Genomic DNA, 12,569 nt, shown 5'->3' on the forward strand with positions numbered 1-12,569 from the left:
AGAGGAATATTTGCATTTCAAATTTTTTTTTTTTTTTCCATTTCATAAATTGTCTTGAGTTCTCTTCCCAGCGGGCAGCACAAGGCTGTTTATATAAGGGAAGAGGGAAGCCTTGTTTTCCCATTACTTCCACAAAAATACGATTAGCAGCGATAACTATGCTAATTATTGCCGTTGCTGCACTTGAAATCACCTCACTGGCTGGAGAGGCAATGCTTTGGGGTAATAATTAACTCCTTTTTCCCTCAATTACCTTTTATTAGGGGAGCAGGAGGCGTTGGAGTGAAACAGCCGCGTCTCTCCCAAGAAAACCCGCGTTTTTCCAAGGGAACCCGAGCGGAGGCAGGACAAACTCTTCCCATGGCCAGCTGGGCCTTGGAGCTGCTGGGCTTCTCCCTGGGCCTGCTGGGCCTAGCCGGGACGTTGGCCGCCACCATCCTGCCCCACTGGTGGCGCTCGGCGCACGTGGGCGCCAACATCATCACGGCGGTGGCCTACGCGAAGGGGCTGTGGATGGAGTGCGTGTGGCACAGCACCGGCGTCTACCAGTGCCAGGCGCACCGCTCGCAGCTGGCGCTGCCGGCCGAGCTGCGCGCCGCCCGCGCCATGATGGTGGCCTCGTGCCTGCTGGCCGCGCTGGCGGCCGGCGCGGCCGTGCTGGGCATGGGCTGCACGCGCTGCGCCGAGGGCAGCCCGGCCAAGGCCTCCATGGCGGGCGCCGGCGGCGGCGGCTTCGCGGCGGCCGGCCTGCTGTGCCTGGTGCCGGTGGCGTGGAGCACCGGCGGGGTGGTGGTGGATTTCTACAACCCCGCGCTTCCCGCCGGGGTGAAGTATGAGATAGGGCAGGCTCTTTATCTGGGCTTCGTCTCCTCGGCCTTCAGCATCTTGGGTGGGGCCTTGCTGTGCGCGTCGTGCCTCGGCGAGCGGGCGCCGTCCAGGCCCGGGGCGCCTCCATCCTCCGGGCCGGCCGGCGCCTCCCAGGGCGGCCACGCTCCTTCCCTGACATCGGCGGCCCACGGCGGCTACAGGCTCAGCGACTACGTGTGAGCTCCCTGCATCTGCCTCGGGCGTTCCGGCTGTGGCACCAGGGAGCTCGGAACTGATGGTGATGTTTATCGCTGTGTACTCCTTCCTGGAGGAGGGAAGGATGTGGGTGCAGAACTGCAAAACCTGGGAACTCAGAACTGATGCTGATGTTTATCGTTGTGTATTCCTTCCCTTTCTTCCCTGAAGAGGAAAGGATGTGGGTGCAGAACTGCAAAACCTGGGAACTCAGAACTGATGCTGATGTTTATCGTTGTGTATTCCTTCCCTTTCTTCCCTGAAGAGGAAAGGATGTGGGTGCAGAACTGCAAAACCTGGGAACTCAGAGCTGATGGTGATATTTATCATGTATTCCTTCCCTTTCTTCCTGGAGGAGGGAAGGATGTGGATGCAGAACTGCAAAACCTGGGAACTCAGAACTGATGCTGATGTTTATCGTTGCATGATTCCTTCCCTTTCTTCCCTGAAGAGGAAAGGATGTGGGTGCAGAACTGCAAAACCAGAGAACTCAGAACTGATGGTGACATTTATCATTTTGTGTATTCCTTCCCTTTCTTCCTAGAAAAGGAAAGGATGTGGATGCAGAACTGCAAAACTGGAGAACTCAGTACTGATGTTGTTTATCATGTATTCCTTCCCTTTCTTCCTGGAGGAGGAAAGAATGTGGATGCAGAACTGCAAAACCTGGGAACTCAGAACTGATGCTGATGTTTATCGTTGTATATTCATTCTCTTTCTTCCTGGAGGAGGAAAAGATGTGGATGCAGAACTGCAAAACCTGGAAAATTAAGGCAAAGGAGGCTGAGATATTCCCAAGGCAGCACATCCCTGTCTACCTCCAACCATGGCTTTGCAGGCAGGTCATTTTATAAAAATAACAGTTTGGTTTGGAGTCGGTGCCCTGTGAAGCAGAACTGGCCACATCTCTTTGTTTCTTCCCAAAAAAGACAGAGTTTTCCCTAAAACCTGGAATTTCTTGGGGATACACAGTGATTTCCAGCACTGACTGCCTGCTTGCTTCCTCATTTCCATAATTCATGAACGTTTCGTCATGACAAGGTATTAATTTTGCTTTGACTTCACTTTTTGTTTGTTTTTTTACAGTCCCTTGAAATACAAATTTCAATGGCACTGTGACAGATGGATTTGACAGCCTGTTACAGCCAATATTTGAAGTTATATTACAATGCTTTGACCTGATCAAAATAAAATTTCAGTGCATTTTTGAAATGCATCATGAGGGAAACAAACTCTCAGAATTGGTTTTTTTTACAAATGTCAGGAATAGAATGGAACCAGACATTTGATATGAAATACACTTTAAAAATGAAAATTAAAAAGTCTCAGAATTTGTCACATTTAGTTGTGGAGCAGATTTAGCACTCTGCACAATCTGTGCATTATGGGGAGTTTTTCCACAAACAGTTTCTAAAATCCTATTCCCAAATCCCATGTAATGAAATGTGATCATTTCTTAGGATGAACGCTGGTATTTTATGCCTGAAGGGTTTGCAAAAATATTTCCATCCCCTCCAGTGATTTTTGGGGAACTTCCATTGGGGCACAAGGCACCCTCCATGCCAACACTCATGGACTGCTTGTCAGGAGTAACAAATCCAGACATTTCCTTCTAAAATCTTCACAAAATTCCATTATTCCACAGTTCGTTCAAACAATCAAAAATCAAAAATCTATTTCACATAACAGTGAAATCTCATGCACACATAGTATGATATAAAATTATGACAAAAAAAAAGAATTAATGGATTTCTCTTAAACCAGAAATTTATAGGTGTCCCACTTTCAACAGATGGACCAACACACTGAAAAAAAATAATTCCAAGACCTATGAGGTAACAATTCTTCATTTGGAAAAAAAAAAATCTGTTTGCAATTATATTGTCACCTCGTGTCACCTCCAGAGCTGGGAGATTTTCGACATTTCCCCCAGTTCCACTCTGAACCTTCCTTTTTGTGGTTGATCACCATTGCCTTTGGCTTCATGTTGATTTGAATTGGGACATAAGGTTTTCAGCACTGATTCATGTTAACACCACCACTGTCTTTAAAAATAAACAGAATTTCTAAGCAATTTGCTGAGACCAACAATAATAAAAAAGATCTGGGAGCTGACTTTGGTTATTTGTGGTGATAGGACAATGGGAATGGATTTTAACTGAAGGAGGGCAGGGCTGGATGGGATTTTGGGAAGGAATTGTTCCCTGGGAGAGGCTGGGATGGAATTCCCAGAGCAGCTGTGGCTGCCCCTGGATCCCTGGCAGTGCCCAAGGCCAGGCTGGAGCAGCCTGGTCTGCACATTCGTAGAATCCCAGAATGGTTGGGTTGGAGGGACCTGAAATCCCATCCAGTGCCATCCTTGCCTTGGGCAGGGACTCCTTCCACTGTCCCAGGCTGCTCCAAAAAATGTCCCATCAGGATCAAGCAATCAATGCCATGAGGCAGAAGGATGCAGAGGGAGCACAGGGAAAGCTGCTCCACATTCCCATCATCTCATTGTGTCTAATGAGCCTGGAGAGCTTGGGGTGACATCAGTGCCAGGGCTGGTCTCTGTTGTTGTGGCATTCACTGGTCTCTGCCTGACAGCAAAATCATGGAATGGTTTGGGATGGAAGGGGCATCAAAGATCAGCCAGTTCCATGGGCAGGGACACCTCCCACTGCCCCAGGCTGCTCCAGCCCCAGTGTCCAACCTGGAACTGAACATTCCAGGGATCCAGGGGCAGCCACAGCTGCTCTGGGAATTCCAGGGAACTCTCAGGGAACAATTCCTAATTCCCAATATCCCATCCAGCCCTGCCCTCTGGCAGTGGGAGCCATTCCCTGTGTCTGTCCCTCCATTCCCTGTGTCTGTCCCTCCATTCCCTGTGTCCTGTCCCTCCATTCCCTGTGTCTGTCCCTCCATTCCCTGTGTCCTGTCCCTCCATTCCCTGTGTCCTGTCCCTCCAGCCCTTGGCAATTGTCTCTCTCCATGTTTCCTGCAGCTCCTTCAGGCCCTGCAAGGCCACCCTGAGCTCAGCCCAAAGCTTCTCCTGTGCAGGTGAACAATCCCAGCTGTGCCAGCCTTTCCTCCCAGCAGAGCTGCTCCATCCCTCTGCTCATCCTGCTGCTCCTCTGGGCTCTGCAGCAGCTCCAGCTCCTCCCTGGGCTGGGACAGGGCTGGTTACCAGTGTTAGGTGTCCCTCCCATGGCAGGGGTTGTAGCTGGATGATTTAAGGTCCCCTCCAGCTCAAACTCTGTGACCACTGACCCTGCCAACGTCTCAGTGCCAGACCCTGAGATGGACACAGGGAATGGACACAAACTGTTCATGGTCCATCATGGATTTCTGGGATGCTTTTTTCAGCCCAATGGAGGTGGTGAATTCCTTGGGCTTTTGCTGTATTTCCATTCTAACAGGTCCAAGTGATTGGATATCAGCCTGGGGCAGGGCTTTGGACAGCCATGAATGCTGGAGCACAGCTCCAAGGGAGGAAATGGCTGTGGGTCATTAGGGGGGGTTTGTCACATACTGATAAATTCATTCACTTGCCAGGTTTTGGTGTGGTGGGAACACTCCTGTGCAGGGCTGTTCTTACTGCAGCAATCCCCAGCCAGGCAGGATATGTGACAGGAGTAGGAACAGTTTGTAAAATCCTGGCAGAAATAGCTGGAAGTGCTTGGATGTCAATAGAGGGAAATGTTCTTTTTCACAGAGCTGTGAACCACTGGATCTCACTCCATGCTAAAACTGACATCAATTTCTCTCCTTCCTTCCTTCCTTCCTTCCTTCCTTCCTTCCTTCCTTCCTTCCTTCCTTCCTTCCTTCCTTCCTTCCTTCCTTCCTTCCTTCCTTCCTTCCTTCCTTCCTTCCTTCCTTCCTTCCTTCCTTCCTTCCATGCCTTGCTTTGCCATGCAATGATAGAAATGTTCCTTTTCACTTGTTGTCTTAGAAATTACAAATACAGCTTAGTCCCCACACTCCTATTATCCACATTTTCTATTTTTATCACTAAAGGGACACCTGGACATGTTGATTCCCAGCTTAATTCAGATCATCCTTTCCAATTCTTCAGCCCATGGCATCAGAATCTTCACTGAGAATCCTGACAGCTCTTCAGAGAGTTTCCCATAAACTCAAACATCTGAATGGGTTTAAAATGCTCTATGGACAGAAAGGCAGGATGGACCCAACCTCCCTCCCTTTTCCTGGGGTTAATTTTATTTTCTGCTTTAAGCAGGAGGAAAATACATTAATTTCATTAGCTCCCACTTCAAAGATGTTTGGTAAGCAAAGTGTTGGGAAGTGGAGTGAATCAATGCAGAGATCTGACCTGTTGAGAGCACATGTACAGACTTCATAGAGATTTAAAATGCTGCAATCCCAGCTCCATTGACTTCCCTGAGGTCACAATTTCACCCATAAGCTCATTATTATTGTCAATACTCCCAAATCTATTAGAGAGCTTTTAACTAAAAGGCCTCCAGAGCAAAGAGAATCAAAGTCAGGGGGTTTTTTTCCCCCCTCAGAGGGATGGGATGGCAAGGAAAGGCTTTTGTTGGCCATTTCACAAAGTGTTTGGAATTGAGCAGAGCAGCTGCAACCCGTGGGATGTGTCAGGGAGTTCTCCCTCCCACTGGAGTCAAGGACAAGCAATTTTATTTTTAAAATGTCATAATCACTGGTATTGATTGCTGGGGGTGCCCCCCAAATCCATCCAGGCTGGGGCTACCACCACCATTGCTACCCCTGGCAATTCCAGCCCCATTGGGCTGCCCTGCTAATGAACCTCAGCTGCTTTCCATGGCTCTCTGTGGGGGAAAAGGGCTCATTGACAGAACAATCCCAGCCTTCCACCCTGCCCCAGCTGCCTCTTGGTTTCATTTGGTCACATTTTATCATTCCATGGAAAACACAGAGAGCAAAAGCTCAGAGCATCGATAAGCCTTGAAAATAAGAGTTGGGACTGAAGTGATTGCAGAGGTTCCCTGGATCCCTGGCAGTGCCCAAGGCCAGCTGGACATTGGGCTGGAGCAGCCTGGGACAGTGGGAGGTGTCCCTGCCATGGCAGGGTGGATGATCTTGAAGGTCTCTTCCAACCTGGAATATTCTGTGAAAACCACAGTAAAGATCAGATTAAATAACATCAGGTTTGGATTATATCACATTTGCAAAGTTAGATCATTTTAAGTCCACTCACTCTCAAAGGGAAGTGGAGAATGAAGAATCTGGAAATTGGGACAGTTCAGTAAAATGTTTCCCTTTCACTGAACAGTATGAACTCATGGAATCAGCTTTGCAATTTTTGATGTTTCCTGGAATTTTGTGGAATTGGTATTTGCTTCCTCTAGAAGGGAAAACCATCAAGTAAGTTGCCAGCAGGAGAAAAGCAGGAGCAAAACCAAAGAATTCCATCCCAAGTAATATCCAAGTGTTCCTTTAGTGACCTGAACAGGGAACAAACAATCCAGATCCCCACAGAACTCCTGGCACCATGAGCTGGCAGATGCCAAAACAGAAATGCCACTCCCTCACCCCTGGGGTGAAGCTCTTTGGGGTTTTCAACTCATCCAGGCTTTGGAAGATGGATCCAGGATTTGGAATGTGGATACAGGATTTGGGATGAGGATCCAGGATTTGGAATGTGGATCCAGGATTTGGAATGTGGATCCAGGCTTTGGGATGTGGATCCAGGATTTGGAATGTGGCTCCAGGATTTGGGACGTGGACCCAGGCTTTGGAATGAGGATCCAGGATTTGGAATGTGGATCCAGGATTTGGAACGTGGATCCAGGCTTTGGGATGTGGATCCAGGATTTGGGATGAGGATCCAGGCTTTGGAACACAGATCCAGGATTTGGGACATGGATCCAGGCTTTGGGATGTGGATCCAGGATTTGGGATGTGGATCCAGGCTTTGGAATGTGGATCCAGGCTTTGGCACGTGGATCCAGGATTTGGGATGTGGATCCAGGATTTGGGATGAGGATCCAGGCTTTGGAACACAGATCCAGGATTTGGGACATGGATCCAGGCTTTGGGATGTGGATCCAGGATTTGGGATGAGGATCCAGGCTTTGGGATGTGGATCCAGGATTTGGAACATGGATCCAGGATTTGGGATGTGGATCCTGGCTTTGGGATGTGGATCCAGGATTTGGAATGTGGATCCAGGATTTGGGACGTGGATCCAGGATTTGGGATGTGGATCCAGGATTTGGGATGTGGATCCAGGATTTGGAATGTGGATCCAGGCTTTGGAATGTGGATCCAGGATTTGGGATGTGGATCCAGGATTTGGGATGTGGATCCTGGATTTGGAATGTGGATCCAGGATTTGGAATGTGGATCCAGGATTTGGAATGTGGATCCAGGCTTTGGGATGTGGATCCAGGCTTTGGAATGTGGATCCAGGCTTTGGGACGTGGATCCAGGCTTGGAATGAGGATCCAGGCTTTGGAATGAGGATCCAGGATTTGGAATGTGGATCCAGGATTTGGAATGTGGATCCAGGTTTGGAATGAGGATCCAGGATTTGGAATGAGGATCCAGGATTTGGAATGAGGATCCAGGCTTTGGAACGTGGATCCAGGATTTGGGATGTGGATCCAGGATTTGGAATGTGGATCCAGGCTTTGGGATGTGGATCCAGGTTTGGAATGAGGATCCAGGTTTTGGGATGTGGATCCAGGCTTGGAATGAGGATCCAGGCTTTGGAATGAGGATCCAGGATTTGGAATGTGGATCCAGGATTTGGGATGTGGATCCAGGCTTTGGAATGTGGATCCAGGCTTTGGGACGTGGATCCAGGCTTGGAATGAGGATCCAGGCTTTGGAATGAGGATCCAGGATTTGGAATGTGGATCCAGGATTTGGGATGTGGATCCAGGTTTGGAATGAGGATCCAGGTTTTGGGATGTGGATCCAGGATTTGGAACGTGGATCCAGGATTTGGGATGTGGATCCAGATTTTGGGATGTGGATCCAGGATTTGGAATGAGGATCCAGGATTTGGGATGTGGATCCAGGTTTTGGGACGTGGATCCAGGCTGTGGAACATGGATCCAGGATTTGGAATGTGGATCCAGGATTTGGAACATGGATCCAGGATTTGGAACATGGATCCAGGCTTTGGGATGTGGATCCAGGCACGTGGCCTCGTTGGGATCTCTGCTGTGGTGCTGACCCATCCTGAGCACTGAACCCCAATGGCAGCTCAGGGCTCTCCCCCAGCCCCAGCTCCTCCTCTCCCAGAATCCCAAAGCAATCTGGGCTCTCCCAGCTGGGCTCTGGTTCCTCCTGGCAGCAGTTATGGGGCAGACACGAGCAAACTGATCCCAAAAACCAGCAATGGGTGTGAACAGAACCTCTGGAATGTCTGGTTGCTTCCAAGGCCCAAACAGGAGAATGTTGGTCTCTAGAGAGGCTCACTCTGCCTGGACACACCACCTCCCTTCCTCTGGAGGAGTTTTGGTCTCTGGGCATCAGTGTGGCCAGACCTGCAGCAATTTCTCAGCCCAATCTGCTGCAGGTTCTGCTTCTCTCTTCCCAGTTTCCTCTATTCCTCCTGCAGCACATTTTGAAGGTGTGTTTTGGCCAATTTTGTTGTATTCTTTGTTTTCTGCTTAACGAGTTCCATCACCTCCTGCCATGGAATGAGATGCCCTTTAAGGTCCTTTCCAACCCAAATCATTTTGTGATTCCATGATTTAACCTCAGAGGACACTTGGGAGGGATGCAGGGATTGTTATCCCTCATTTTATGATGAGTACCAAGCAACAATAAGAGTTCAGTGAATGCTGCCAAGTTCACTAGAGGGTGTTAAAATGTGCCACTGTTCAGCACAAACCAGTGTCCCCCAGTCCCTTGTGGGCTGGGATGTGGCTGAGCCCTCTCATCCCCCAAAGCTGCCTGAGGTGCCAGAGCTGGGAACAGCAGGGGACAGGAGCCTCTGGAGCTGGTCCCAAAGTTCTGCCTGCATGGGAAACTCAGGGAGAATCACCCTCAAAGTTCACACCAAGGACTCCTGGGCAGCTCAGCTGGGGCACAGCAGCCTGAGCCTCCCTCCTGAGGACAGGAGTCACAGAATTCCCAAATCCCTGAGGCTGGAAAATCCCTCCCAGCCCGTGCAGTCCCACCTGTGCCCCATCCCCACCTTGTCCCCAGCCCAGAGCTCTGAGTGCCACCTCCAGGTGCCACCTGCAGGGCTGGGCACTGCAAACCTCCCTGGGCAGCTTTTCCCAGTGCTCAACAACCTTTTCCATGCAGAAATTCCTCCTGCTGCCCAACCTGAGCCTCCCCTGGCACATCTTGAGGCCTTTTCCTCTCTTCCTATCCCTTGCTCCCTGGAAGAAGAATCCAGTTCAGAGTGAAAAGCCCTTGAGCCTCCTTTGCTCCAGGCTGAGCCTCCCCAGCTCCCTCAGCCTCTCCTCACAGGATTGACTCTCCAGAACCTTCCCCACCCTCACCAGGAAAGATCCATGTCTGGAACAGAGGCTGAATCTCCATCCCAGCTCCAGGTTATCTCCAGCAGCTCCATCTCCAAAGGAAAAGCTCATTTCAGTAAAGAAAACATTTCAGGATGAGCTGGATTATCTGCCACATCTGATTTTAACTTCATTCCACTCCAAGGGAGCCAGCTCCCACTCATGTTTCACCTGAAAGCCTCTGGAAAAAGCCACCTCCAGCTCCCTGTGGGTTAATCCCACAATCCCAAAGGATGCAGCCAATAGCTCCTTCCCTATTTAAACACACTCTGAATTGGGTATTAACTACCTGCTGTGTTTGGCAGCTCTCTTATTCCTAAAATAAATAACTGTATGAAAAGTCATAAAAACTCTATATTGGACTTTTTCATTAAAAAAAAAAAAAAAAAAAAAAATTAAAAAAAAAAAAAAAAAATCAAAGTACTGTCAGGATTTTAGCAGCCTCACTTCTTGCAGTAAATCTGCTTCCACAGCTGTTCCTGCTGTACTGTGTCCTTCAGCCAAGAGTAGCTGCAGTCCAACATTTCCTTCTTAAGTTATTCCTTACCCAGAGCAAAGCCAAGGGAATTTTGGACAGGGCTCACTTGCTCAAAATTATGAATGTGCTCTTATTAGAGCAGGTTGCATGGTTTATATTAAATATTCATTCAAATAACAATCCAGCAAAATGTTTGTCAGGATGAGAGTTACTTTGGCTGAAAGGACACATTTTTCTTCCAGTCTCCACCAAAACTCGCCCACATTTATCATGTTCAGGATCTAAGGGCATTAATGAAGATCTTGCTTGAATTTGTTTGAGCTCCTTCAGCAGTGCCAGATCCTGTTCTCCTGTTTCAGAGTTGCACCAGTTCAGGAATTGCTTGGTTGTCACTGGGGAAAAGCCTTTTACAAGTTTTGCTGCAGCTCATACAAGGGGGGGAAAAAGGAAAAAAAGGAGGGGAAAAAAAGAGGAAAGTGACATTTTCTCCTCCTGCCTCTTCAAAACCTGCCTGTGTTGAGCTGAGAGCTACAGAGTGTCTCTAAGGTTGTTTGATTTCATGGAATAATTGGGGTGGAAGGGATCCCACAGCCCACCCAGAGCCACCCCATCCATGGCAGGGACACCTCCCACTGTCCCAGGCTGCTCCAGCCCCAGTGTCCAGCCTGGCCTGGGACAGGGATGGGAATTCCACAACCTCCTCATAAAGAATTTCCTCCCCAAATCCCACCTGTCCCTGCCCTCCCTCAGCCTGAGGCCATTCCTCCTTTTCCCATCACTCCATCCCTTGTGAATTATCCCTCTCCAAGTCAAACCATGAGAGAAAAGTTTCCTCTAAACCCCAAAAGTTCAGAACTCCACAGCTCTGAGCCAAAGCCCAGCTCCAGGAGCTGCTCCCATGAACCAAGTTAAATTTTAGCAATGTTGCCATCATGTGGCTGCTCCCAGCAAAGGCTCAATTCATTCATCAGAAAGCAGATTGCACCTGGATCCTGCTGTTAAAGCTCAGAGACAATGTCTCAAGTTGTTATTATTGCAGGATATAATTAGAGTAATTATTTTTATAGCAAGAACGTGTGTGCAATGGATAAGGTGATGCCACACCTCTGACTGTGCTCCTTATCCTCAGGGATTTATGGATCATATTGAAAACCTCACTCCAAAATTCATCTTGAGTTATCCAAGCAGAAATTCTAGAAGTGCAAATCCTCTCTTCCTGCAGAAACAAGGAAGAAAAAAGGACAAGGAATCAGTTTCAATACTCTTCATATTTGACATGGATTGAAAGTGAAATTTTAACGTTCTAACTATGGAATTACTTTATCCTGACTGCTATAATTTGTGATTTTCAATGCTTTTATTATATTTTTATTACATTTTATTATAATTCTCTGCAGTATCACACCAAGTTCTTCTACACTGACAAGAAAAGCCCAAGGAAAGGAGCTGCCACAGCCACATCAGAGCAGCTGGGATGCCCCTGGACCCCTGGCAGTGTCCCAGGCCAGGCTGGACACTGTACTGGGAGCAGTGGGACAGTGGGAGGTGTCCCTGCTCACTGGATGAGCTTTGAGGTCCCTCCCAACCCAAACCATCCCATTCTGTGATTCATTTGGAAAATTTCTTCCCTCCTTCTGGGAAGTTGAGAGTGAATAGGAACAATGGTGAATTTACTGCTCCAGGAACCAGCACACCTCAAGTCCTGGCAAATTCTCCAATTTTTTAGGTGGAAAACCCTGCCTGGCATAAAGTGCAGTTGTTTTATCCCCACCTTTTCCCACTAGCCAGGATTTCCCATTCCCAGGAATAACTGCCATGGACAATAACCCATCTTTTTCCTTCACTGTCTGCTCACAATTACATATTTTATCCAGTAAAATATTGCAGCAGGAAAGTGTTTTGTGTTATTCCTGCTGGTCCAAGCAAGGAACTCTGATTTGCTGTTCCTGTCAATTTTCCCTTCTTGTAATAATCCATCCCAGAGTAATAATCCATACCACTAAAGGAACACTTGGATATTACTTGGGATGGGAATTCTTTGGTTTTGCTCCTGCTTTTCTCCTGCTGGCAACTTACTTGATGATTTTCCCTTCTAGAGGAAGCAAATACCAATTCCACAAAATTCCAGAAAACATCAAAAAGGGCAAAGCTGATTCCATGAGTTTATACTGTTCAGTGAAAAGGAAATATTTTACTGAACTGTCCCAATTTCCAGATGTTTCATTCTCCACTTCTTTTCTGGAGTGAGTTTTTCAGGGATTTAAAATTTCCAATATTTTAACACACAGCTAACACCTCCTCTCCTTGCAGAGTAAATCCACACCTTCTTCCTGCCCTCCTGTTTATTTGTAATCACATCCAGCTGGTGCAACCCCACTGGAAAAGGGAAAATAAAAATATCCAGAGGCTCCTGCAGCTCCTGGCTTGAAGAAGGAGCACTCAGTGAGCTCAAAGTACCACTTTGAATTAAATAAATTGAAAAGGTTGAGATCCCACAGCCATTCCCATTCCCACCTGGCCAGTTTCCATTTTCCCCAGCAAAGAACATTTTAAAATTCCTTATT

At 48.0% G+C, this 12,569-nt stretch overlaps 1 protein-coding gene across 1 annotated transcript; it reads left to right on the plus strand.

Moving 5' to 3' along the window:
• The first annotated feature begins 360 nt into the window (after window positions 1–360).
• CLDN14 (claudin 14) lies at window positions 361–1,047 on the plus strand. Its single transcript, XM_056512631.1, has one exon. It carries the CDS (start codon window positions 361–363, stop codon window positions 1,045–1,047), a length of 687 nt encoding a protein of 228 aa, XP_056368606.1.
• The last annotated feature ends 11,522 nt before the right edge of the window (window positions 1,048–12,569 follow it).

Source organism: Oenanthe melanoleuca, chromosome 1, assembly GCF_029582105.1.
Source record: "Oenanthe melanoleuca isolate GR-GAL-2019-014 chromosome 1, OMel1.0, whole genome shotgun sequence".
NCBI classification, from domain to species: domain Eukaryota; kingdom Metazoa; phylum Chordata; class Aves; order Passeriformes; family Muscicapidae; genus Oenanthe; species Oenanthe melanoleuca.